The 27,768-nt window shown below is 51.6% G+C and overlaps 1 protein-coding gene across 1 annotated transcript in view; it reads right to left on the reverse strand.

The window, feature by feature from the left end:
• Window positions 1-3,665: 3,665 nt before the first annotated feature.
• Window positions 3,666-27,768, reverse strand: part of COTL1 (coactosin like F-actin binding protein 1) — a 31,807-nt gene continuing 7,704 nt past the window's right edge. Inside the window, exons 3-4 of the mRNA XM_080937317.1 lie at window positions 16,970-17,127; window positions 3,666-4,680 (exon numbers count right to left, since the gene is read on the reverse strand). Of these exons, the coding sequence (XP_080793443.1) occupies window positions 4,570-4,680; window positions 16,970-17,127 (269 nt within the window). The 3' untranslated portion in view covers window positions 3,666-4,569. The remainder of the gene's footprint in view (window positions 4,681-16,969; window positions 17,128-27,768) is intronic.

A 27,768-nucleotide genomic window follows, 5' to 3' on the forward strand; every position in this document is an offset into this window, starting at 1 on the left:
AAGGCACACATCTGATTAGCAACCCCCTCAAGGAGTTGCAACTCACAGGCTGAAAACAACTTTTTTAGATCTTGCAGACCAACAGCCTACCTCACAAGGGAGCCAGCCTCGTTTGGGGACAGCGGAAAGTCCAGATTCAATTTGGATCCATTTCTTTCCATTTGTTTGTGTTTGAACAGTCCTGGGTTTCGAACTCCATGCACACACCAGGCAACAGCTCTGTCCCTGAACTCCACCTTCCCTGTCATTCCCCCTGCAACCCTGCAAGTCGTCGCCCGTTCTCCCGCTCCCTGGGGGCTTTTCCTCCAGGTGGACCAAGTTGCCCGCTGAAGGCAATGTGGATCCCGTGAGCTTTGCCGGCTGTCTCCTGGGAAGGTTTGTTGGGAAAAGCACAATTAGGGGCCGGGGAGTTGGCTCAGCTCATTAAGTGTTGGCTGTGCGTGCTGCCTTAGCCTGAGCTCAGATCCCCAGCAACTGCCATAGTGTCAAAACTCTAGCCTGGCACATGTCTAAGTCCTAGCGTCCAGGAGGTGGAGAGGGGAGACTTGTGGGACTCTCTGGACAGCACAAGGTTCGGGGAGAGCCTGTCACAGAGTCAGGAGGGAAGCAGGGAGACAGCTCTGCGGCAAAGGTGCTTGTATGAGCCTGAGCCTCATGACCTCCGTAGGAAGCCTGGAATCCATACCCAAAGAGAATGCTCTCCTCAGTGGTGACCTCTGACCTCCACATAAGTGCCATGGCGTCTGTGTGCCTGTGTGTGCACGCCCGTCACCCCCACGATCCATGCAGACACAATACAAATAAATTTAATGTAAAATAATACGGTGGCAATCAGTTGAGAAAGATGCTTAACATTGTCCTTTGACCTGTACACACATGTACACTGCACACTCACACAGATACACACACACACAGATACACACACTCACACACACACACACATACACACACACACACACACACACACAGAGAGAGAGAGAGAGAGAGAGAGAGAGAGAGAGAGAGAGAGAGATTTTGTTACTATTGCGCCTGAATAGCGCTGAGGATCTCCTGGGGCGCCCACCTTTGTGTCTGAGGGTTTCTGAGAAGATTCACTGTGTGCCTCCCCTGTGTGTGCCACCATGGCTTGGCAAGTCGCCAAGAGTGACATCAGCCACGGGTACTGCTGGGGATGAGCCAAGGAGCAAAGAAACACATTAGCATCTGCTTGAGTGGGTTTGCCAGAAACTCTGGGGTGAACTCTTTCCCCTCATTCCCAGGAACCTCCTTCCTCTCTTGATCACCAATCCCTGCCTGCAAGCAGCACCCACAACCAGTCCTGACACAGAGGAGGAAGGGCTCTGCAGGCCCAGTGCCCTCACCTCAGACCCTCCATGAACTTTATTGACTTCCCTTGTCCCACCTAGAACAGCCAACATCTGCCACCTGGGAGCCAAGCCCAGAAACCTAAGCAGCAGGGCTCCCCCACATCACCTCAGCTCCCCGTGGACCATTAAGAAGCAGTCAGGGGGTTGGATGGGCTTAGGCCCCTGGTGAATTAGGGCTGGCTTGGTGGTCAGATAGGTAAACAAGACAGCTGCCTTCCTGAGGTGGGACTCCGGGCAGAGGCACCCAGAAGACAACCAGGAAGTCCCTGGTTCTACCTGGCACAGTACCGACTTGGTCTGAGAGCTGGTGTCTGTATGGCCCGGTAGTCCGGCAGGCACATCAGGGGAGCCAGAATGCCGACTACTCCCCAAACTCCTGGAGAGGCTGGGGTGTGCAATGGGAAGGAAGGTTTAAACTGAAGTTTACCACAGCAGCAGAGTCTGTACTGTCTCCTGAGGCCCGGGGGCTCCTTATTGTGGCTACCTCCTTTGCAATCTCTTCTCTCTTGTCTAGGCCTCAAATCTCCCTCTGACCCCACCATGTTCTTTAATCCAGCCTGTCTCCACTTACTAAAGATGCTTTGCCCAATGGAGGTCGATGGTCTGGGTCTGGAACATATCATCCAGGGAACTACCATCCAGGCCTCTTCCCAGCCCACTTCACAGGGTCCAGGGAACATTCTAGAAGAATCACTGCCCAACCATGGCCTAGGGAAGTAGCTCAGTTGGTAGAAAGTTGGGTGTAGTGATGTGTCCTAGCACTCAAGAAGAAGAGGCAGGAGGATAAGGAATTTAAGGTCATCCTCAGCTATGTTTCTGAATTCGAGGCCAGCCTGGGCTACCTAAGACCTTTGTTGAGTCCAGAGATTCTACTTAGCACCTCCTCTTCCTTAACTGGTCACTGGAGCTCACCTCGCTCAGCCTCACTTTAATCTTTTCTGCGGTTCCCTAGGAATGGGGAACAAGGAGATTAAATCAGACTAAATCCAGGACATCCACCCTCAGAGAAGAGGCCTTTCCCCCAGTCTGGATGGCGCCCTGGGACCTAGGGTGGGACTCCCCCATCTAGCCTCAGATAACCCCTGGAGTATAAGCAATGCCTGGAGGGCTGGGTGAAGTTGTGAAACAGAGAAGTCCCCCAGAGACCAATCAAAAGCAGAACAAATACACACACCACAGCCGCAGGCTAGCTTCCTCCCTGGGCGTTCCTTCCTTCTCCACCCCATTCCAACCCACCGTACATGAGGCCTCAAGCAAGGGCAGGATAGAGTGGGGGGCAGGGAAGGCTTGCAGAGGTAACCTGGTCTCCACCTTTGTGGGGGGGGGGGATGTCTCATGTAGCCCAGGCTAACCTTGTGAACTCAACTATGTAGCAAAGGATGATCAGACCTTCTGACTGCTCCCCACCCCCACCCTGTCTCCTGTCTCATGCTGGGATTTCCATCATAACCAGTTTGTGCTGCCCATTCTTCTGTGAGGGATTTGAAGCACAGAGATATTGGCCTGCCTGAAGACACACAGCCATAGACAGAAGGACAGGCATGAGCCATGACTGAGCTTACCACGGAGGAGGAGTCACCTCTGGCTTCGTGCCACCCAGCAGCATGGTCATGTCAGCCTTGAGACAGGAAACAGGGATATTTCTTTGATTTCGTTTTATATAAAACAAAGGTAAATATCTACTTCCGTGGCTAAGAATTTTAAAATCTAAGCTAGGAGCAAGTGGCACAGACCTATAATCCCAATACCCAGGAGGCTGTGGCAGGGGGATTGCCACAAACCCGAGGCTAGTCTAGGCTACATCGAGGCCCGTCTCACTAGAAACGAAACAAAGGACTGTGAATCTCAGACCTGTGAGCCTAGCTACCTGGGAGGAGGCAGGAGGATGACAACTTCAAGGCCTCCCTGGGCCACAGAGAGAGTTCAGGGATAGCCTGGATCCTCTGCACTGGAGTTACCAGCAATTGTGAGCTGTTCAATGTGGGTGCTGGAGACTGAGCCTGGATCCCCTGCAAAGGTGGGGGCGGTGGATTAAAACACTCCTGAGATAGGACAAGGTGGTACACAGCTGCAACTTCATCATTAGGGAATTAGGAGTTCGAAGCCACCCTCCGATGTCCAAAGTTTAAGAATACCCCGAGCTAGATATGAGGCTCTTGAAGAAGCAAATTCCTGACCTCACATGCCCAGGGCCCTGAAGACCCTTCACTGAATGCAGACAAACCACACACATACATGAAGCAGACAACCCAATTCATTTTTCTTGAAAAACACATTTACTTCTGTAAACTGTTGGAATGCCAGAGATGATCCTCACAGCCCAGCCGGCGCAGCGTTCTTCCCCAAAGTAATAAGAGCAGAGAGGAAAAGAACCATCTTCACATGCTTTCCAGGAGCCAAGCCCGCCTCAGCTTTCTTTAAAAGCAAACAAAGCCATCTTTGGAATTTGCAGACTAAGATTCCAACCGCCGCTGCCTTCCAGGTGCCCTGAGGCCCGTGCCAGCCTCCCTGTTTGCAGGGGACCTTTTCATCTTTGTCACCCTGGAGGCCCTGAGGTTGATCCTGAACTCCCACCACAGTGGGACTCAGGCCTCTCATGCTTCAGAAGGGCTTCCGCCAAAAGGGTAGTTTAGACCATGTGGTGGAGCCACTGCCAGGCAAGATTTAAGGCAAATTTGTCACTTCATACTCGGTCCACGCCAGACCTAAACCTGTTATTGCCAAGTAGCATCTATTAGACTTACAGCTTAGGCCACTCCGAACAGGGCAGGGGCGAGGCCTGGAGCCAAGTCTATGGGTTCTGAGGAGCATGCGAGAGCTCATCAAGGCTGTAGGGTGTGCACAGCGCCTGGCATGGTGGCCGGGCATAGGGCTAGCAGGAAACAGCCAGGGCAAGCTGAGATGGCACCAGGTCAGGCCACAGTGAAGGCAGGGATAATGCCAGGTCAAGGGCCAGTGACAGGCACCTGGGAACTGATGGTGTGCATGAGCCTGGCGCCAAAATCACTTTTCTTTAAAATAAAAAGGGGGTGGGTCTCAAAGAAGATGCTCTGTGACCATGAGAGGGGGAGGGGAGGGGGGTTGGACACACTGGTGGCGCTGGTGCCTCTCATGGCTTCTCCTCCCTGGTGGGCTGGTGATGTGAGGTGGCAGTCTCCTCCTTGGTGGAGCAGGCAGATGGCTCTGGGGTGTAGGGCTGCAGCTACTCTGACTGAGCATCGTAATTGGCTCCCCCAGCCTTCTTCAGCTCGCTCCTGATGAAGTCTTCCTCTAGCTCCTTCCGATCGCTGATCACAAACTCCTTTGCAAAATTCTGCAAGGACAAAGAAGAGCTCAGAGTCTCTGTGATGAAGGGGGGGGGCAGGTCCAGGGTTGCCCAGGCAACGCAGCAGGAAGCCCTGGCACCCCAGACACTCCTAGTGGATTGCAATGAAAAAAAAATGCCAATAGAGCCTGTGCCAGGAGCCCAGATAGAGAGATGCCTCGGCCTCCAGGCCACAGGCTGGACCCAAGCATGACCCCTGGACTGTCCTCCCTTGCCTCTGTTACCTTGGGCAAGTCCCTTTTGACTGTCAAATTCTTCATCTGGGAAAACCTGCCAGAGAAGCCAGTGGGGAGCTGGCCAATGTTTAAGGCCAGAAGAGGGGCAGGGGTGAGGAGGAGCTACACCCAATCCCAGCACACAGGAGGCTAAGGCAGGAGAACTACCGTTATCCTAAGACCACCTTGAACTGCACAGCGAGACCCGATCCTGTAGGATTACAGGGAGGACGCACGGAAGGAAGGAGGCTACTTATCACACCTGTTACTGCCAGCTCAGCCATTACTAGGCCAGAGTCCACCAACGGGCACCCTGGCCTTCCCAGGGTGAGTTTTGGGCAGGTGTGCAGGGTATTAGTAGAATTCATTTCACAAACACACCCCGCTATGATTGGGAAACACACCGTTACCAGGCTTTGACCAGATGATGCAAGGGCCTGGCCCAAGTGAGAATGAGAAGCAGGAGGCATCTTATCAGGTAACACTGAGCCGTGAGAATTACGTCACTTTATATGTGGATTATGAGGCACAATAAACTCAGAAAATCTCAAGGGAAGACAAAGAAAGCTGCCTGAAGCACAACTCCAAAGGTTAGGAAATTATCCACATAAAAGAGCTGGGGGGTAGCATGCACGCCTGGAAAGCCAGCACTGGGGAGTTGGGGACAGGAGGCGTGGGAGTTCATAGCCAGCCTTAGATAACAGGGGTTCAGACCAACAAAGCCTGTAAGCCTGTAATGGTAAGAGGTGCAAGCAAACACACACACACACACACACACACACACACACACACACACAGACAGACAGACAGACACACACACACACACACACTCATGCAAACACACATGCACATGCACTGTGCAGTGGTACTGAGACCAAGCCAGAGTATCACAATGTGGAGGATTACAACTTTGACCCTGGGACTGGACACACCGGAAGCTCTGCTTGAGAGAAATGAAATCACCTGGGAACATAAGCGCATGCCCAGACTTTACAGCTGCGTGGCTCGCCTGATTCACCAACAGCCAAGCACCCCAGATAGCTAGCCAACAAATGAGATGAGGGGAAAGTGTACCCTCAAAGCCTGATTCACCAACAGCCAAGCACCCCAGATAGCTAGCCAACAAATGAGATGCGGGGAAAGTGTACCCTCAAAGCATGGCCATCCGGCAGGGTGACGCATTAATTAGTCAGCAATGAAATTCTAATGCCTGCTACAAAATGGATGAACGAACCCCTAAACATGAGCAAGAGCAGGCAGACAGGAAGAGACACCCACTGTCTGCTTCCACTGACAGGAAATGTCCAAAAAAGGCAAATCTACAAAGAAAGCAGACCAGAGGTGACCAGGGGTGGGAGACAAAACAGGAAATGAGAGATGTCACCTAAAACTGTAAAACTGCACAGCTCCTGGTGGTGACGGCAAACCAGGAAGGGTCAGGAGACCAGCTCTCTCTGCCCCAAACTAACCCAAGAACAACAGAGTTAAAATTCCAAAAGACACCAGGAGGTGGTGGCGCACGCCTTTAGTCTCAGCACTCAGGAGGCAAAGGCAGACGGGTCTCTGTGATTTGAGGCCAGCCTGGTCTTACAAAGTGAGTTCCTGGACAGCCAGGGCTACACACACACACACACACACACACACACACACACAAAACCTGCCTTGAAAAACCAAAAAATAAAAATCCTCGATGACATTCAAGAGTGTTTTTATTTTAATAAGTCTGAAGACCATATTGCCTGCCCAAGGTCACCAGGGACTACTCCCCCAGGCTGAGTGTATGGCTCAGTTTGGTGTTTACCTTAGCAGGCAGGAGGTAGCACTGTCCTCACCCCCAACTACTATATGTAGATAGAAAGAAAGGGGAGCAAAAATCTTTGGTTAAATGGTTAATTTTACATTAAATGGATTTCACATCAATAAAAAACAAAATGAGCGGGCTGGAGAGACGGCTCAGTGGTTAAGAGCACTGACTGCTCTTCCCGAAGTCCTGAGTTCAATTCCCAGCAACCACATGGTGGCTCACAGCCATGTGTAATGGGATCTGAAGCCCTCTTCCGGTGTGTCTGTCGACAGCTACAGTGTACTTATATACATAAAATAAATAAATATTAAAAGATAAAATGACAAAGTAAGCAAAGTTGCCGTAGCACCAGAAAGATCAAGTTCCCAGCTGCCCTGATATCATGAGCAAGGCCACTAAGACGTGGCGGGATAGGGAGGAGGGGTTGATATTTGCCAAGAGAGACAGCCTCACCCAATCTGACTGAATCCTCAGTACATTAGCCTTTTACCTGGTTAAGATAAGGCCCTGCGGGGAGAACTGAGCCAGCCTTATGCAGCCCCAAATGTAAAGACCATTCCCAGCAGCCCCATGGCCAGCACTGCTAAATTTATGCATGTGACCCAGAGAGCTGACTTGTGTCTCAACTCCCAGCCCAGCAGCACAGAGGAGGGGTGAGGGTGCCCCAGCAAGGAAGTCAACGGGGCAAGAAGCCTAAGAGGAAGTTCAAAGTCCTCTGCTTCTTGACAGCCATATATGGCAATGTAAAAAAGAACCTTAAGTCTGGGTCAGGAACAAGCGTTTAGGAAGACAAGATATGAACTGAGAAATCTAAAGGGAAGGGCTACGTGCAGCTCCAACTAAAACCACAAGAGTTGGGCCGTCAACACTACAACCAGGCAGCGTGGTGAGTAGGCTCAGTAACTAAGCTCAGAGCGCTGGAGGCTGACTGCCCCCGAGTTGGAAGCCATTCTGTGTTCCATAGCAAAACTCTGTCTCGACAAAACAAACAGGGGCTGCGCACGTGGCTCAGCTGGCAGAGGGCATGCCATGCCTCGCATGCACAGAACCCTGGGTTCAAGCCCCGGCATTTCATAAACCAGGCATGTTGGTGCAGGCCTGTAACCCCAGAGTCAAGAGGATCAGAAATTCAAGACTGGGTGGAGAGATGGCTCAGGAGGTAAAGGCGCTTGCCTCATAGCCTGATGATCTCAGATCCCCACACCATGAAAGGAGAGACCAGCCCCTGCACATTATCCTGACTCCGCGTGCTGCTGTGGTGTGCACAAATCCGCACACAAAGTTATAGACGTGTTCTGTCTCAAAAAGATCAGACTAGTGAACGGTGCATGGCCAGAAATGTAAATGAGCAAAAAAATCATCCACATTCTACCATAGACAAAACACGCACAAGCACACATGTTCATGCCTCAAATTATAAAAAATACCCTAAAACCCAATCACCAAGCAGCAAATGCTACCGAGTTCCCAACGTTTACAGAACAGCCTCGTGGGGTCAGCCACACAGAACATTCTCTCCTCTCTGATGCCACAGAAGACAACTTTGCCTGCAGATACATTCTTATTGTTGCTGCCTGCAGAGACGTCCTTCAGGGATTATTAATGTGGGAAAGCAGTGTGGGGGTGCAGATCACATGGTCCAGCCCCTCACCTCCACCCCAGTCACGGCGTTGGACTCCTGTTCTGGGGAGCTCCAAAGTTAGAAGGCAGAATCAAGAGTCCCACATCTTGGTTGAGTGACCTCCGAGTGACCGAGACAGGCGGTTAGCATTTCTGAAGCCACTGGTGTTCAAGCCCTACCCAAGGCACCAAGATGGATCCTGGATCTACGCTAATGCTTCTGGCTGATGGCTCATCAACAATCAGCCAGACTTTGGCCTTGCCATGGGCCTGGCTGGAGGCTGGTGGATCTGGCTTTGTTCTCACCCTCAAGAGACCAGGTAGACCTGCACCCACACTGTCCAGCTGAAGCCAGAGGTCTGTGCAGATGCTGAGAAGACACTTCCTCTCCATGTGCAGACTCGCGTCTCCCCAGCAACTGAAACATGGTAAGGCCTAGGAAATCACTCCTACCTCTCAGTCCAGTGACGGCTCTAATACTTCATGTTGTTGACCAATGACAGTCACTCCCAGCCTTTAGCTAACACCATTGTCCACTCAGCTACCCCCACACCCTACCCCATTCTAGGAACCTTCTAGATCGCTCCATACCTCCATTGATCCAGCCCTTCCCTATACAGCCCTCTAAATGAGTTTACCCATTTCCCTCCAAGCCCATTTATGGGCTCGGGTGACCTATGGAGGTCCCTGGAGACTAAGTTGAGGGGTCTTCTTTCCTGGTACACCAAAGGTAGTCCCTACCCATCTGGAGAAGCAGAAGAGGCAGCACCTTTTGACAGAAACTCTGATGGGCACACAGGCCACTGACACAAATGGCTTACTCTTCCCATATAGGGTGTGGATTCTACAAAATGCATGGCTTGGACAGGCACTGTGTTGGCGAGTGTTATGTCAACCTGACACAAGCTAGAGTCATCTGAAGGAGGGAGTCTCAGTTGAGAAAACTAAGATCAGACTGTAGGGAAGCCTGTGGGGATATTTTCTTAGTGTTTGATCATGTGTGATACAAGTCTCTGGGTTCTATAAGGAACAGGCTGAGCAAGCCACAAGGAACATGCCGGAAAGCAGCACCCCTCCGTGGGTTCAATATCAGCTCCTGCCTTGTTTGACTTCCTGTCCTGACTTCCTTCAGTAATGAACTATGATGTGGAATCCTAAGGCAAATAAACCCATTCCTCCTCCAATTGATTTTTGGTCATGGCGTTCCATTACAGTCATAGAAACCCTAAGGCAGGTACCAACCTCAAGACTTATTTGAAATGATCCCTTACCTCTGTTCCCACTGAGCAGTCAGCTTCAGATCTAAGGGCCCACTAGAGAGTCCTCAGTGACTCAGGGGAGTCGCCTTCCTGGTATGTAAGTAAAAAGGCCAGAAACCAAGCAACATCAGCGGGCAGATAAAGCCTGACTCAGGAGCAACGCCAAGATCAGAAAGAGTGAGAGCAAGGAGCTGTTAACCTGTGTCCCTGGGTGCTGGCCACCAAGAGGCTACCTGTGCCAACAGGCCACCTCCCATCATACTCACCCCTATGTGTACACACACACACACACACACACACACACACACACACACACACACACACATCTGACAGCCATAAGGAAAGACAGGGAGCAGGACCCAGGCCAGACCTGACTGAGGACTATTTTGATGGCACACATGCAGTCTTCTATAAAAAGAGACAGGTGACATTGTGGCTGCTCTGAAATGCAGCCGGATCACTCACAATCCCCAGAACTCAGCATGGCCATCGGCGTGCTATGGTGCATGGCAGCCGCTGGTGGCTGGAAGAACACAATCTATTCCAAAAACAGCGTGGGCCACACAGGAGAGTCTCCTGTCCCAGAGCCCAGCAGCTGGCCCGCTCAGGGACAGCAGGGCATGGCTGGGATGAGAGGGTGTTGGCTTTGGTGGTAGCCTCACAGGCACTTACAAGGGAAGCTAGAAGTGTTCAAAAGTCACCCACTTGTAACTGTCCTGTGGATTAAGACAGAGGATGGAACCAATTAAACAGGCCTGCTGAGCCCTGCTGACCACCTCTGTTGACAGAGGACCAGATGGGGAAATGAGTAACTTCAGGTCTCATAGTGAAGAGTCCCCTGTCGAGCCTGCCCTTCCTCCTTTCCCCTCTACCCCCAACAGTAGCATACCAAAGCACAAACTGCCAGTCTGGACACTGTCACCTGAGGCTTGCATCCCTCTGAAAGTTTCTAGTCAGGGGCTTTTCATGTTTTGTCCACTGGAACTGTTCAAACGAAGAAGCTCCTTTAGCCCTGTCCAAGTCTGACATCTTCAGGTTTCCATCAAAACAGCCTGTCAAGGTGACTGGGGGTAGGGTTTGTCCCTACAACCTTTCTCAGATGTAAAGTGGACCCCAGGTTGTTCTCCCTTAGAAAGCGATCCCAGTGAAGGAGGGGGCAGAAGTAGGTCTGCGCACGTACCCACAACACTCGCACACACACACACACACACCACGCACACACAAACATAAGCACACGACCCTGTTTGCAGAATAAATATTCTCTTATCCTTGATTTTAAATTGTTTGTTCTCATTTTCAGACAGGTTCTCATGAAACCCAGGCTGGCTTTAAACTTGCTGGTAGCCAAGGATAACCCTAAGCTTCCGATCTTCCAGCTCTCCAGTGCTGTGATTACACGTGTATGCTACAAAGCCTGGTTTATGTACTGCTGGGGACCCAATCCCAAGCCCTTTTTTAAAAAGGGTTCCCTACTGCGTGGCTTAAACCCAGTTTTCTTGCTAAAACGGGCTGGGAACGGGGTTCAATCTCAGCTCCCAATGCTCTCCAGAAGCCTGGCCCTAGAGAGCTTCAGTTCCTCCTCTGCAAACAGGAACAGAAACAGTACCACATGCTGGGGCTGTAATGAGGGCTTTGGAGCATGCAAAAAGTCTGCACACTTACTGGGTGTGCCCAGCACTGGGCAAGTGCTGGCTGGCCCTCAGCAGATCTGTAAGTAAAGGCACTTTCCCTTCAGCCTCAAGACTGCAGGGAAGTTTAGAATTTGATGCCTGGGGAACCTTTGCTCATCCCCAGTGTTCATTTGCAAAGAAGGGCAGCCCCTGGGCTTCCTGGGTAAACTTGGAAGATGCTGGCTATATCCACCCACCCAGTCACAACATCCAAAGCTGGGCTAGAGGAGGGCTGCAGAGCAGAAAACCTGTGAGAGAAGAGAAGTGGCTTCCTCTAGGCACAAAGACCAGCAGAGCAACGCCCCTCACTGCACCCAGGGACCTGGGCTGGCTTAACACTCACTATGGCAATCAGTAGCTTATACCCCAAGAGGTCAAGTTCCAGTGTTGTGACTCTCTCCAAGAAAAGAGGAGCAGAGGGGTCCGAGAGGCTCTGAAAGCAGCATTCAGAGGCTCCCCAGTCCTGCTCTCCATCCCTGCGCAAGACAAGAGGGAGAGAAAGCGTTCTCCAGACAGATTTGCACCAATCATCCAAGGGTCTGCCTAAGTCCCTGGAGCCTGGAGACAAAGAACAAGACAAAGTCCCACCATGGACACCAACACAGGATCACAGCACGGTTCCATGATAAGGCTCTGTGCTTGCTCTGGGACCCATGAGAATGTCTGCTGTGCAGGGTGTATAGACTGTCCCACACGCTTGGGCTGAGGCAGAGTAGACAAGACACCCGCTGGTGACAATAAAGTGCCTTACCCCAAGTGGAATTCCCCAAGACTTTTAAGCCAAAGATCTCTGAGTGCTGAATAAAAGCAATCAGCCCCCCTAACAGCCCTTCTTGCCAGGAAAAAGGGCAAACTTGCAGGAGGCTGAGCAGAAAGAAACAGAAGTGCGCGGCTAGCTCTCCCGCCCCCTCTGTGACCTCCTACACCTATTCAGTGTCTGAAAGACCAAGTCCTTAAAACCCGGCTAGCAAGGTATAATTTACTCAAAAAGAGCAGGTTCTTAAAGCAGGCATGACTCATGGGAAAAGGATGACGGAAACCAACAGATCAGCAGGCCAAGTAAGTGGTTGGCAGATTCGGATATGAAGGTGCAAGTCACCTTCCTACTCAGGGAGAAAACCAAGGGCACACACAGGCGGGCACATTGTAGAGTGCAAGCAGACAGATGTCCCAAGATCCTGCTGTGAGCCAGTCCTGAGCAGCTGATCCCATACCATCCCTCTTTGCATATAGGACAAGTGCTTAGGGCCTGCTCCTCTGCCTCCCAGACATTCACCAAAGCCCTGACCTCATATGGCCTGACCTCTGACTCTATTTAGTTCTGGGAGGGCAAAGGAGTAGGAAACATATACACTCCACTCTCTACTCTAGTGTCCATGGCAGACATCACAAATCAATTGTTCAGACATTACAAATCAATCGTGGCACCTTCTCTGTCAAGATTCAACCTTAGAATCCTTAACCCAGACCTCCAAGCAGCCCCTACCTATAGGTCAGCTGACAGATCAGAGGTCAAATCCAGCTGGATCCGTAACTTCTGCCTAATCAAAACTGCCTGTGGCTGGGGAACTAGCCACTTAAGGGAACACACTCCCTTCATGCAGGAGACCTTAGTTTTAATCTCCAGGAAGGCAAAGAGAAAGAGAAAAAAAAAAAAGAAGCATAGAATTTCTTGTTTCCAGTCACATGCATGTTTGGGAGTTTCCTCCAAAGAATCAGTAAACAGAATTGTTTTAAAATGACAACACTTAGCCTCAAAGATGTTCACTCTCAGCAAATACCAGGCTGTGTCTCTAATTCAACAAGACACGAACACATAAGTAAACAGGGGCTTGCTTAGTTGGTAGAGTGCTTGCTTAGCATACATAAGGACCTGGGTTCTACCCCAGCACTGTATAAACAGGGCACAGCAGTGCACACCTATCATCTGGACACTTAGGAGTTGTAGGCAGGGATTTCAGGGGTTCAGGGTCACCTCAGCAACATGAGACGCTCTCTAAAGGAAGGATCTGTATATCTATAGAAACACACTCAACCCTATAGACATCTTATGTATTGCTTCCCTGCTTCTATGTGTTAGACTGGCATCCCATTGCTCAGATGAGGAAACAGAGATCCAGGAGGAGTGAGGGACCAGGGACCTGATGATCTATGTGAGCTCCTGGCCAAGGCAAGCTGAGGTCTACATGAGAAAGACCTCACACAACCAGCATTAGACTCATGTCTGTGGTGGGCACTCACCAAACCAGGGGCCATACACGAAAACTGTGTGGTGTAGGTCCACTCTGAAGGGGACTGCATGGAGACAAATAACCAGAAGACAGAAGAATGGAGAGGTGCCAGAAAAGGGGTGGGCAAAGCCCTCAGAGCACATGCCCGGGCTGTCTGGGCCACCTTCGGTCCGGCACAGCAGGGGCGTTCCGTGGTTCTGCACTGGGTATGGCTGCTAGCATCACACCCAGGCAGGCAGTGGGTCTGGTGGGGGACAGCAAGCCACAGCTAGCCACAGAATGGCCAGCTGGTTGAAGCAGCTTGGTTGATGTGGTGCCTCTCGCTGAGCAAAGTTGGGGGTCTCTGTCCCCAACTTAAAGCTTTCCCAGTCTCCCAAGTGCGCTCTAGATGAAACCCCACCTTCAAAATAGTCTCCCTTGGGCAAGTAAGATGGCTCAGCAGGTAAAGGAGTTTGCTGCCAATCTGTAACTGGATTCCAATCCCAAACCCCAAAAAGGAACAAGATGCCATAACATTGTTCTCTGACCTCCACACGAACCCCCCCCCCCACTCCACACACACATACTGTGCACATATACATAATATTTTAAACTCAACAGTATGTGAATACAAATTTTTTTAAAAAAGCATGCGAGTTAGAGCGGTTCACAAGGCCTCCCTGATCTGCTCTGATGTGGGGCAGCTTGCCATGGCACTGGTAGTCTCCCCTGCTGGCCACCACATTGTCCTTACAAGCCTGCAGAGGCACTAGAACAAAGAGCGGGGTGTGCTCTCCCGAGCACCAGCAGACAACAGTGTGGCAGGGCAACCTCAGCCAGGAGAGCTGTCTGCTCAGCACATTCCCCAACTCAGGGCAGTGTCCCTGGAGCAGCCCAGCTTCCTGTAGCCTCTGCTGCTCTGTGGTTGGTGGGGAAGGGGGCATCTGTCCGGTTTGCCCAGCCGTGGACAGGGCTCAGCTCTGAACACAGAACCTTCAGTAAACTTTCTGACTTCCTGTTCCAGGCAGGCTTCAATCCCTAATCCTCCTGCCTCTACACTCAGGTGCTGGGGTTATAGGCACGCACCACCAGGAATCCCAGCATACCTCCCAGCAGTCCTCTGTACTGGAACCTCATCGTAGCTGCAAATCATAACACCCACTCCTGCCCCAAGATGGCGGTCGGGGTCTTTTACGGAACTGACTACCACAGAGATAGCAGGCCTCTCTCTCTTCTGGGGTTCTGACCTTGATGAATCACCAAAGCCTGGATATTCCTTTTGTTGGACAGAGGGTGGCCAAATCCAGAGAGAAACAGAACCAGAAGACGAGGAGCCTACTGAGGCCTGGATGCAGCCAGGAGTCCCTGATACCCTCATGCAGCTCTGTGGAGAGCTGACATTTCCACTTCAACCTACAACCAGGAACTAGTATTCCCACAACGGAGGACGCACCAGACACCTCAGTCCCTGGGTTACCCCTTCTCATGAATCTACTTGGCTACCACGGCCAGTGCTAGGCTCACAGAAAGCCCCGGCGGGGATTAGAGCTTGGCGGCAGAGGGCATGCAGGAGGCCCTGGGTTGGAGCCTCGGCACAGCAAAATGACAATCATGTAATAAGCAGAGTCTAGCCATGAGGGGTGGCTCGCTTGTCAGCACTCGAAGAACAGAGGCAGGAGAATCACCCTGAGTTTCAGGTCAGGCTGGGTTACAAAATTAAATGTGAGGGAGAGAACAGAGGGGGACAGCCAATGGTTCAGTGGGTAAAGGTGCTGGTGATGCAAACCTGCTGACTCGAACTTGTCCCTGGAAGCCCAGAGAAAGATGGAAGGAGAGAAGGGACTTTATAATGTTATCCACATGTTCTCAGTGATGTGTACGAACACACACACACACACACACACACACACACACACACACACAACACATGAAACAGAATTAAATAAAAACCTACTTTAAATCCAATAAAGCTAACTACTGTACTTGTGAGCCCTGGAACCCCTCCTAGGATCTCTACAGAGGCCATCGATAGGGGCTGCAAAAAACTCAGGCTGTGAAGTGCTTGGGAAAGGAGCTCAGCTTGACCCTTGAAACTCAAAGGAAAACAAAAAAGCTGGGTATGGCCAGCCTCCACCTTCAATCTCAGAACTTAGGAGGCAGAGACAGGGGGATCTCTGTGAGTTCCAGGTCATCTGGGCCTACTCAGTGAGTTACTACGAAGAAGCCAGAGCTACCTAACAGAGAAAGACACTGTCTACTGGGTAGTTTTAGGACAGCCTAACACAAGCTAGAGTCATCAGAGATGAGGGAGCCTCGGTTGAGACTATGCCTCTAATAAGGTCAGGCTGCAGGCAAGCTGAGGAGCGTTTTCTTCACTAGTGATCAATGGGGAAGAGTCCAGTCCATTGTGGGTGGAACATCTCCTGGGCTGGTGGTCCTGGGGTTCTGTAAGAAGCAGGCCGAGCAAGCCACGAGGAGCAAGCAAGTGAGCAGCATCCCTCCACGGCCTCTGCATCAGTTCCTGCCTCCAGGTTCCTGCCCTGTTTGAGTTCCTGTCCTGATTTCTGGCAGTGATAAATGGTGCCATGGAAGCAAGCACAAGCCGAATTAACCCCTTCCTCCCTGACTTGCTGTTTGGTCATGCTTCATCACAGCAACAGTAACCCTAACTAAGATACCTTGTCTCAAAAAAAGAAAAAAGAAAAGATTTTTTTTTTAAAAAGGCAACCAGTGTGTCAGCCAGGGAGCCAAGGACATTTTGGTTTTGTTTTATTTTATGCATATGGGTGTTCTGCCTACATATGTGTCTGTGTACCACACGTACTCATCATGGAGTCCAGAAGAGGGCCCTGGGTCTCCTCCCGAGGGCTGAGAGGTACCATGTGGGTGCCGGGAAGGAAACACAGGCTCTCTGGGAATGCAGACAATGCTCCTAACCACTGAGCCATCTCTCCTGCCCTACCTTTTTGCTTTGCCTATGTCACTTGCCCCTGGGCAACAGGAAGACTGAAGGGTCACTTGAATGGCTGTTTGGATACCTAAAAGAAGAAAGGACTCTGGCTTCTAGACTTTGGGAACTCCTGCACGCTCACCTTGTTTTACTGCTATGAATTCGGCAGACGAACAACCTTATTGTCTGTGGTGCTGTGGAGACTAGCGCTGTCACGCTTAAGTTACCAAACCGTGACAACACACCCCCGCCGTCTGTCATCAGGTATGAGCAAGTGTGAAGAGTGTCTCGACCACAGAAACTGGGAAAGGTCACGCCCTCTCCCCTAGGTCCCCATAGCCACTGCTGGGCCCCATCCACAATGGGACAGGCAACAGTCTCCACTCTGGTCACGCTGTCTGCGAGCTGCTGGCTGTGCAGAGCAGGCTGTCCAGCTGTGGTGTTCTGTGGTGTAACAATCAAGATGGAAGAGTTCTGGCCCTGGCCGGCACCCTGAACAATGTTAAGACTCTCCAGAGCCCACCCTACCCTGGCTGACGTGCTCATTACCTGGACCACCTCCTTCACCAGCGTCTTGTCGGTCCCCGTCTTGGCACGCTGCAGCCCACTCACATCCTCTCCGATCCACGTGATGAGGGCAAACTTGGACCTTTTGCTCATGGCATCGCCAGTGGTAAAACGCACAAAGGCAAACAGCCGGACATCATCTGTGGCCAAAACAAAGAGTGTGGCACTCAGTAAGGACTCCCTGACACCATGTCCCTGGGAAAGGCTGTGAGCCATTAGGTATGCCCGGAAAAAAAGGTGGATACATGTATGTACCCAGTGTCCTACGAATTACAGGGTCTCATAGAATACCTCTGGCCCACACCAGACACAAGGGAATGGCTAAGTCCTGACAAGCAAACTCTACACACTTTCAGTTACCCCCCAGGGGCAGAACCACCGATCCACCGAGCGGTCATTGGCAGTGGATGTCCATAAAGGCCATGTCACATGTTCAGAGGTCAGAGGACAATTTTGCAAAGTCTTTTCTCTTTTTTTCACCATGTTGGTACTAGGGGTTGAACTCAGGTTGTTGGGCCTGGTGGCAAGCCCCCTTACCCACTGAGCTCTCTTGCCAGCCCAACCGCTTTGTACTCTGCACACAGTATCGTAGAGATATTCTACATTTTTAAAGTTCTTTTCTTCAAACTCTAAATGTTATGACAGCCGGGAACTTATAAAAATGTCACTGGTAAAAAAGCGCACTCGGGCATGCGCGCACACATCGTTTTAAAGGACACAACTGCACAAACATCACTGCGGCCTAATTCTAGAACATTCTCATCATCCAAAAAGGAAACCCAGGCCCAAGAGCAGCTGCTTCCAGGCTCACGCAGCCCCTGGCAACCAGGATCTGTCTCTGTCTCTGGATTCACCAAGATCTAGGTAGTTACATGAGTAACACAACATGGTGTCGCACATGCCTGTCACTGTGTTCTCAGGGCTCATCCGTGTGTTGCACACTTGTTGTGTGTGTATGTGTGTGTGTGTAAAGGTGTGAGTGCATGTGTGTAGCGGTCAGAGGACAATCCCGGGTGCTACGTTTCGGATACTATCTACTTTGTGACAGGGTCTCTCTCTCTCTCACTGGCCTGAAACCCACCAAGTATGCTAGGCTGGCCAGTCAGTAAGCCCAAGGATCTCCCTGTCTCTGCCTCCCCAGGGCTTCCAAAATGGTAGCTCCTTCTGTCCATCATCTGTGAGGAGGAGACCTTGGTGGCCCACCAAACAGAAACTTCTATTTGAGACCATGGGCCAGGGCTGCTAGGGTGCTGCTATGTGGCCTGGGCTCACCTTGAACTCTTGAAGATGAAGGTTTCTAGGTTGTGTGGACACTGGCCTTGTAGCCAGTGCAGATGCACACCAGGGGCCACCAGTAGCTCAGTGCATTTCCCAGCATGAATGGGGTGGGGCTGTGGGCCGTGTTTTAAGCACTGTGTCCAATAACCAGCCCTGAAACGTCTGACAGAATTTCACCCGTGATTTGCAGGGGAGGCAGGCACCCATCCCAGCCACTTCCCTACCAGCCTCCACACAAAACACCACCAGTGTCCGTTTCCACGGTGACGGCTTCCCGGTCCTGCTGTGTCAGCATGGAGTCTTGGGCCCAGCAACTGTGGGTCCTTTGCCAAAGGCTTTGTGTGGGACAATGGCTGGAGCCCCTGACCTCACCCTTCATCCAGCCAAGTGGTGAGCCTGCCAGGGACATCAGCTCTCCCTCCCTGACTGTTGGTCAGCTTTCCTGCAACACCAGGGACTTTCAGAAGATGGCCCTCTCAAAGTCTACCCCTCACCCATTTCAGACACCTGCCCCAGAGAGCACCGGTCTCTCCAGCCAGCACTGAATCATTTGAGTGTGTACTCGGATAAGGTTTGGGTTAAACAGAAACGGAACATGGTTCTTTTAAATAAAATAAAACTTTTATTTAGTTGTATTTCTTATTTTGAGCGCATGTTAGTGATACAGGGCGCATATAAAGAGATCAGAGGATAAATGGGGTTAATTCCCTTTTTCTACCTTTACGTAGGTTCTGGAGACCGAACTTAGGCCGTCAGACTTGTACGGCAATCACCTTTGCCCCACTGAGCCATCTTGTCAGCCCCTAGATTTCCTTTGAAGAGTCTATAGCAGTCACCCAGTAAAACTTGTATCCTAAGGACAAGTTGGTGCACAGAGTTGTAAGTCACACACACCCTTACAGGCTTTGGGAACCTTCCAGAAGTTCGTGCTGACTTCATTTAAACAACCATGGGGGAGGGAGGCAGGCAAACCACATACGGAGCTACGGACTGGGTGCTTATCTAGGTGGCTGCAGTTTGCTCAGGAAGACTGCTGACAGACACATTTTCAGAAATCCGGAGTGATGGCACTCACAAGCGCCGGACACTGGAGACCTAGCTGGACAGGAAGTCAGCTGAGGGTGGACACGGGCCTGGGCAGCATTTTTACCATTGCATCGAAACCCGAGGCTGTCACGGCCATCCTGACAGCAAGGGAGAGCAGGCAGCCCTTTCAGGAAGTCCATTTCTACTGCTTTCTTCAAAATCCGAGGGAGCAAAGCTGTCTGAGCCCACGCCCTAAGCCACCCGCTTCTCATTCAGAACAGGAGCGAGGGAAGGGCTGATAAGCGAAGGGGACTTCTCCATGTGTGCACACGTGTATGTGCACACGCACGCACGCTAAGGTGGAAAACTCGTCAGATGGCTGGCACCTGGGCCTGCTGCCATCCTCCTCAGTGACACTCTGTGTCTCCAGTGGGATTTGGGTGGCAGGAAACTAGAACAGTGCTTCCCAAACTTCCTAATGCTGTGACCCCCTCATGCTGTGGTGACCCCCAGCCATAAAATTGTTGTTGCTACTTTGTTTTTCTTTTTAAAGATTTATTCATGTATTATATATAAGTACACTGTAGTTGTCTTCGGACACACCAGAAAAGGGCATCAGATCGTATTAAAGATGGTTGTGAACCGTCATGTTATTGCTGGGATTTGAACTCAGGACCTCTGGAAGAACAGTCAGTGCTCTTAACCACCGAGCCATCTCTCCAGCCCTGTTGCTACATTATAACTGTAAATTTGCTGTTATAAACGATAATGTAAACATCTGGTTGTTGATGGTCGTAGGCCACCTTTGAGAAAGGGTCATGGCGCATGGGTTGAGATCCAGTGAATTAGAAGTTGCTTTCTTGCTGCAGTCTAGTTCTCTGTAAGTGCTCAGTCCTCGCCTGCCTTTCAACACACATGACCCCAAAGGACACACACTCTGCTTGTCTGGAAACCCCAGGAGGTGGCTCAGGAGCAGAGCTCAGTGTGAGGGAACAAGCCTTTGGGGTGACTCTGATTGAGCCAAAACTTGAGAGGCACTATGGAAAGACTAAGGCAACGTAGGGATGGGACACACAGCTAGTGGGGACAAGGGAAGGGACAAGAGAGCTCCAGCACAGAAAAGCAGAAGTCCTTAGAGTCCAGCCCCCTTAGAGTCCAGCCCCACCCTTCCTCCTGCCCCACACTGCCTCGTTTTAAGGAAATGATCAGGCCAAGCTTCCTGAAAGGTCTGGTCCCCTTTTCTACATGACCCTCTGTGGGTTTTCTACAAGACCCTTTGCAGGACCAGAGGCATACCATCAAGGGGACAAGGCTATCCCTCAGACTCCCTTCCCCCACAAATGCCTCAAAAAGCCTCAGCAGAAAAGGGGGCTCCCTAAGCAGTGTTGGGGACTCAAGACTTGCTTGTTTAACTCCCTGCTTACCTAACATGTCAGGAAGCCTTACCCAAAGGACTAGGGCACCTATTGCAGATCCATGGGGGATGTCACCAAGGGTAAATGAGGCCAGGCCCATGCTGGGAGGAGTTCTGTGCCTTCACTATGCATGCCAGGTCTAGGGTGACTACATGGGACGGATGCTCTGCCTCCAATTCAGGAACTGTATCAACTTCCCCCATCCAGTGAGCTTTTCTCGTGAGAGCCACGGGGTTAACAGGACCTACCCAGAAGCCCTTGACCGTCTTACCTATCACCTCTTCACAGGCTGATCTCTCTGGAAGCTGTGGGAGCAGGTGGGACACCCACTACAGGCTGCTGCTAGCAAAGACCCAAGCCTCCATGTACTGAGCACCCCATAAACAACAGTGGGGAGTCGGTGGGAGTGCTCCACTTCTGCCTTTGCCTGGGTTCCTCTCATCTCCCTCTCTTCATGACAGCCTATGACACCGTTCTGCTTTGCCCCTAAATACGCCCTCTCCTCACCCGTACCCACCTTCCGGTCTCCCTTCTAGACCAGGAAGAGGGAAGGACTTAGGAGATGAGGCATGGGGGAGTCCCTAGCAGGAGTACAGAGGGAACCCAGCAGGGGTCTGTGGGGGGTCAGGGAGGTGGGGACAGCGGGCAGGGACAGCAATAGGGAGGTGGGAGACAGAGTGTGAACTAAGGAAGGAGTGACCACAGGAGGGGATGGTAAACAGATAGCAGAGGGGAAGTCTTCTCTGCAATCTACAATACCAAGAAAATACCAGCATAAAGTCCCGCCACGCTGACTGTGGGAGCTGTTCTACCCTTCCCATCCAAATCTGAAACCTCAGCGGACCCTTAAGTTGGGGTTCGTCCCCTTTTCCCTCCCCCGCAGAGTCCCCCAACACTGCATCCACAATGACGAAGGGCAGGCCCAGGGACCAAAGAGCTGCCACGTAGCACTAATAGTCAGTGGGGCTCGCAGTGACTTCCTTATCACGCACAGCACTGGCTGGGTGCCGGGTGCCGAGTAAGCAGAAATCTGAATGAGCAAAAGGAAAGCTTTGGACAGAAGAGGCTCCCAAAACGTCTTGGTCCGGAGCTGCCTGCTTTAGCCAGGGCTAGTCCGGAACTCACTCCATAAGCCCAAACTGGCCTCAGATGTGCAATGACTCTCCTGCCTCAGCCCTCCAGGTGCTGTCATTGCAGGAGTGACCTACCACACAGATTGAATCTTTTAAGCAGTTCGCCCATCTGTTCTCATGTCCCTGTGCCAGAGGACACCACAGGCCCACAGAAAGCAGAGAAAAAGAGAGTAAATTTTTTTTTTTTTTGGCTATTTCTGCCCTGAAGCTGAACTTCAGAGTATGACAAAGGAAGAAAAAAAAAGCAGGACACAGGCCCAGAGCCCAGGATCTCCTGACCTTCCTCACAGGCTTCAGAGAAGTTGTGCAAACAAAGCTCAGAAAAGGGAAACACTCCCACAAAGAACTGAGCAGCCATCTTTCCAAGGGAAGGGGGTTGCAGGAGGGGAGTGGGAGGGACGGGGAGACAACAAGGATGGGACAGGCTGGGCTGCGGGGGGGGGGGGGGGGGGGTTATAGGCTAGAGGGGAGGGCTGGAGGGGAAGGGCTGCAGGCTGAGAGGTGGGGTGGGAAAGGCTGGAGAGGAGAGGCTACAGGCTGGAGTGGAGGGCTGCAGGGGGAAGAGAGGCTGGAGGGAAGGGGTTACAGACTGAGGTGGGGGCTAAATCTCCAGGAAGCTGGGAGGAAGCAGGAAAAAAAACAAGGTTGACATCCCATCAAAGCCCAGAGATGGCTGGACACAGTTATTGCATCCTGGCTCCTGTAGGACCATGCAGAGGGCCCCAGAGGGATAAGGCTCTCTTTCCAATACAGGGGAAGGAGGCTGTACTATTGAAGCCACACCCTTCCCTCCCTTGGCCCTCACTATTTTGGGTGGACTCCATCCGTAACACAAGAAAATGAGTGAATGAATGAGGCCAAAAGGTGGAAGCCTCAGGCTAATTAGACACTGCAAGAAAAATGTTATTTAACAAATGGCCTGTTCATTACAGCTATCCAGGGCAAAACAAATAAATGTGCCAGCACCCTCTTGTCCCAAACATCTGTCTCTCCTTTCTTAACACAGGGTTTCATGTTGGGTTATGCAGCCTAGGATGATCCTAAACTTCTGGTCCTCCTGCCTCTGCGTGCATGCTAAGAAATTATTCTACCAATGGAGTTACAGCCCTAGGTGCTGCAGAGACAGGAGGATGGCAAGTCCAAGGTCCATCTGGTCGACCTAATAGGACTTATTGGAAAATTAAAAGTAAAAACAGAGGTGGGATGTATCAAAGGTGAGCAAGGCCCTAAATCCAATCCCAGAACTACAGGATAATACCAGCAATATTTTGAACTACATAAAGAAAGCCCACAAGCCCAGAACTGAAGATTCCATCCACAGTGGCTTATTTTCTCAGGGGCTGGGAGGCTGAATCTTAGGGTGATCTCAGCACACGGGCATCTGCGTGTATGGTTTTGCGTCTATGATCACATTGCATATAATGTGCTAGCTTCTCCTCCCCACCTCCCAGCAGCAGCCCAAACCATTCTGGCTGAGTTCTCCTCAAAGGCCATCCACCCAGCAGAGAACATGAGAAAATGCACTGGAGTAAGCAGATTTCAGCAGGCTCTGGAGCTAGAGCTCCAGGGAATAGGCGGACCGGAGACCCAAATTACACAGAGAGCCCCAGGCGTCCCCGGACACAGCACAGGTGTAGTACTAATCAGTTATCTCTGCCGTAGAGCAGCTGAAACAGCACTTAGACCAGACACCCTCAGGACAGTGTGTTGTGTTGGGTGTGACTGCGGATCGCCCGCAGCCCGGCAAACACCGATTTGCTCTACACAAGTCAGTCACCGGACAAGTGCCCAGTCAACCTGTGATTCAGAGATGACTAAAGAAGACATCCCTATCTGATCACTACCCTCCAACTGTGAGCACAATGACACCAAACACGAAAACGGTTGTTACTCAGGTGAGACTACAAACACCAAAGAAGGAAGAAGGTTGGCTTTTTCTCGAGGCTGTGATCAAGATGAGATCCCGTTGGATCCAAGTCTTAAGGCTAAGTTGGCCCAGAGGTCTCACGTAGCCCAGGCTGGCCTCAGAACCATGCAGTCAAGGATGACCTTGATCCTGATTCTCCTCCCTCCACCTCCCAAGCAAATGGGTGATCAGTTTACAAACCTGCCCTACTATGTCCAATTTGTATAGCGAACAGACTGAACCCAGGCTTTCCTGAGAGCTACGCAAGCACTCTGCCATCGGGGCCACAGACGCAGCCTGGAAGACTACATCTTGTTCCATCAGTTCTAGTGCCCAGATGGCGCTGGCACATGGTGCACCCTCAGAAAGAGCCTTGAACAGTCAGTCACCTGTGGTCTCGGGAGCTTTCAGTCTTGGTGTCAGCAGCTCAGTGCTGTGGGAGGTGCCATTTCCCCTGGGTACTGTCAGTGTGACTTACACGCTCAGAGAGCAAGCAGGAGATGCAGAGAAAGCTCAGCCACCTAGCAGCTGACAGCATTTGCACACTGACCTTTAACCAAAGGGCACGGAGAGGACAAAGCATCCATACAGCTGCTGGCCTGTGTGAGGCTTCGAGGTGGAGGCCGGGCTCCCTTCCTGTGTTCCACTGAGCAAGATCACACAGGAGGGCTTGGCTGCTCTAGCCAAGGGGATGCAGAGAAGTCCCCTCTCAATCTCCACAGAGTAACACAATCTGCTGTCATCGGACCCAGGAGACAAAAACAAGCCCTTGGGTTGACCTGACACATAGCAAGTTTTGTGAGTGGCTGGACAAGCTTAGCCTAACAGTTCATACCTGTCACCACCACACTTGGTGGCTGAGGCAGGATTATGGCCTTAAGGCCAACCGGTGCTACACAGAGAGATTATGCTGAAAACAAAAGGGAAGGAAGGAAGGAGCTGGTGAGTCGGTAATGAAGACAAGAACACCGCTGGTAACCATGGCAACCAGGAAGCAACCAGAGACCGCAGAGTAACAGGCAGGAAGGCTGGGTGCTAGAGAGCAGAGCCACAGAGAATCCAGTCCCAGAGACACAGGTCTCCGAACACAAAGGCCTACCCTGGAAACCCACCACCACAAGTAGGCCACAGGAAAATCTTAAATGTATGTAGACTGGGGGACCCCTGCACCCCATCATGACCTGGCTGCTTGAGCTGGGTCCTACCGCTCTCCATTTTATCTCTTGTTTTATCTCTAGCCTTTGTCATCTGGAGCGGGGGTGGTGGTGGGAATGCCCTCTTTCTTGACAATTTACGTTTTATTCTATTTAGTTTCTTGGCAGTCTGACATCAATGTTTCTGAGCCCTGGAACCTGTGGTAGTGACTTCAGGTGGCAAAGGGGACTTTACAGATATGACTTGGTGGAGGTCTGAATGAGGAGTGATCCCACTTAGCTTGGCTAAACGCCACTACAAATTCCTAGATGGAGAAATGGGGATGGTAGAAGAGTGAGGACCAGGAGCTGTCGTGAGAAATGACCTGCTGGCTTTGAAGGGGAAGGAAAAGAACAAAGGCCAAGGGCACAGGAAGGTCACCACTAACCACTGTGCTGGTTAATACTGTCGACTTGCTCATTATTGCCAAGGACAAGTCGAAATGATGGAAGACAGAATCAAACGTCAGTCAAAGTCCATGAGGGCAGAGAGACCAGCAAAGCTGGAGACATCGGCAGAGTCTGGGAAAGTGGTACAAGAACTGTGAGTCCCGGGCTGGCCAAGGGCTATCCAGACCCTGCCTCAATAAATATAAATAATTAACAATCAGGACCCAAGACTGGTGGAGTCTTAGTTCAAAACTATCCAGGGCAACTTGGCAAGACTCTCTCTCACAATGAAAAGAGGAAGAAGACAGTTGGGGCTGCAGCTCCACAGTAGCGCGTCCCTGCATGCAAGAGCCTTAGGGTTGCGCCCCCCTCCCCCAAATCCACTGCAAGTTAATTCCGGAGTGCATCCATGACATAAATATTAAAAGGCAATATAAAATTCTGCTCTCGGTAACAGGCCTCTGGGGACCGATGCTCTGAGGCCGCTGGCCACCTCTGAGAATGGAGTACACACAACTCTGTAGGAGAGGCACTCTGGGACACAGGATTGCAGGAAGACGCCTGGCACAGGGCCACGGCAGCCATGTGCTGGAGACTATTGACAGGGGCCATTTGCTCTGCACTGATTACGGAGTTATTGCTTCAGAAGGGACAGTGGGACTTCCTGTGCAGGCTCAGCCTTCAGGCATGGCTGGGGACCACCTAGATAATAGTGGGATGTGTTTATGCTCTCCCAAGTACTCCCAGTACAGCATCGTGAAACAGATCAGCTCTGACACGGGCTCAGACCCTAGCAGGAATAGGAAGGCATGTGTGGGCGTGGCTTTGGGTATTGCCACATGCTCCTAGGAGTGCTGGCTCCCAAAGCACCTGGCCTCTGCCTCTGGCCTATCTATGAAATCTCTGACTGCCTAACTCATCTGAGATGCAGCCCTGGAGACAGCCCTTAACCAATGAAGTGGAGACATAAACTGGGAGCCGTGTGTTCCAACCTCCTACCAGATCTTCAAGGGTCCCAGCAGAATGGCATCCTGTTCCCTACAGTCTCACCAGCTGGCATGAGTTCCCTTTACTGCTTCTCCACCCTCCTGCCTCACCCCACCCACACCCTCGTTCCTGCTTCCTGGGTCTACCCCCACCCCCAATTCCCTGGCCTGCACCCAGGGCCCAGTGTCAGTTTGGGAAGAACCCCAAATTAAAGCAATTCCCAGGAGGACAGGCTGAGTGGACAGAGGTGGCAGGCCTTCTGTTTTAGATCTGCCTGAACTGGGGCTTGCTCTTCCAGTGGGCACAAGGGGGCACAGAGAAGCCAGGTGACTTGCCAAGGTCACACAGCTCACAGAATAGTGCTCAGGTTGGAGGCCAGGAAGCATGGATTTCCTTCCTGAAGTGGAAACAGAAGGCTAGAAAGCCAGCACTTACAGAAGAAGCCATGACTCAGACCAGTAAAGGGAGCAACATACTCACGGGGGTGGGGGGAGGTGTGCTTAAGTCTTAGCTACCATGAACATTACCAAAGCCATGAAATCATATGTGTGTGCATTCACACCCTCTCACATGTACATATTATACATGTGGCCAACTCCATGAGGACAAGGGTGACATTTGAGTAGAGGGGACATTTACCCTGGGCTTTAACTAGTATAGAGAAGCCTTCCTAGAAAGTAAAATGGTGGACTACCCACAAGGTCTGAGGAAGGGGGAAGGGGTGCAGCAGGGGGAGGTCTTTTCAGCACAGGAGCCTTCTGGACAAAAGCCATAAAAATACTATTAGTAGTTGGGGGTTGGGGATCCCAAAGTGAACTCAGACAATCACCCCTGGCTGAAGAACCAGGTCACGGGGTCAAGAACAGGGCCCAAGTCAGCCCAAAGGCCTTATCCAGTAGATTTAGTAAATGAGAGACAAGGCCAGCAGGAAGGGCAGAGCCCTGAGGCCTTTCAGACTGACGGGCAGGAAGAAGGGCAGGATCGAAAGAGCAGTGAAGCCCCAACAAGAGAAGGGAGGGGACAGAGGAGGGAAGAAAGAGTGGAGGAAGGGGACAGTGGAGGGAGGGGACAGTGGAGGGAGGGGACAGAAGAGGGAAGAAATAGTGGAGGAAGGGGACAGTGGAGAGAGGGGAGGGTGGAAAGAGGAGGCAGTAAAGGGAGGGGAGAGTGGAGGAAGGGGACAGTGGAGGGAGGGGACAGTGGAGGAAGGGACAGTGGAGGGAGGGGAGGGTGGAGGGAGGGGACAGTGGAGGGAGGGGAGAGTGGAGGGAGGGACAGTGGAGGGAGGGGACATTGGAGGAAGGGACAGTGGAGGAAGGGGACAGTGGAGGGAGGGGGAGAGTGGAGGAAGGGACAGTGGAGGGAGGGGACAGTGGAGGAGGGGACAGTGGAGGAAGGGACAGTGGAGGGAGGGACAGTGGAGGGAGGGGACAGTGGAGGAAGGGGACAGTGG

The sequence above is a fragment of the Micromys minutus genome (genome assembly GCF_963924665.1).
Source record: "Micromys minutus genome assembly, chromosome: 24".
In the NCBI taxonomy this organism is placed as follows: domain Eukaryota; kingdom Metazoa; phylum Chordata; class Mammalia; order Rodentia; family Muridae; genus Micromys; species Micromys minutus.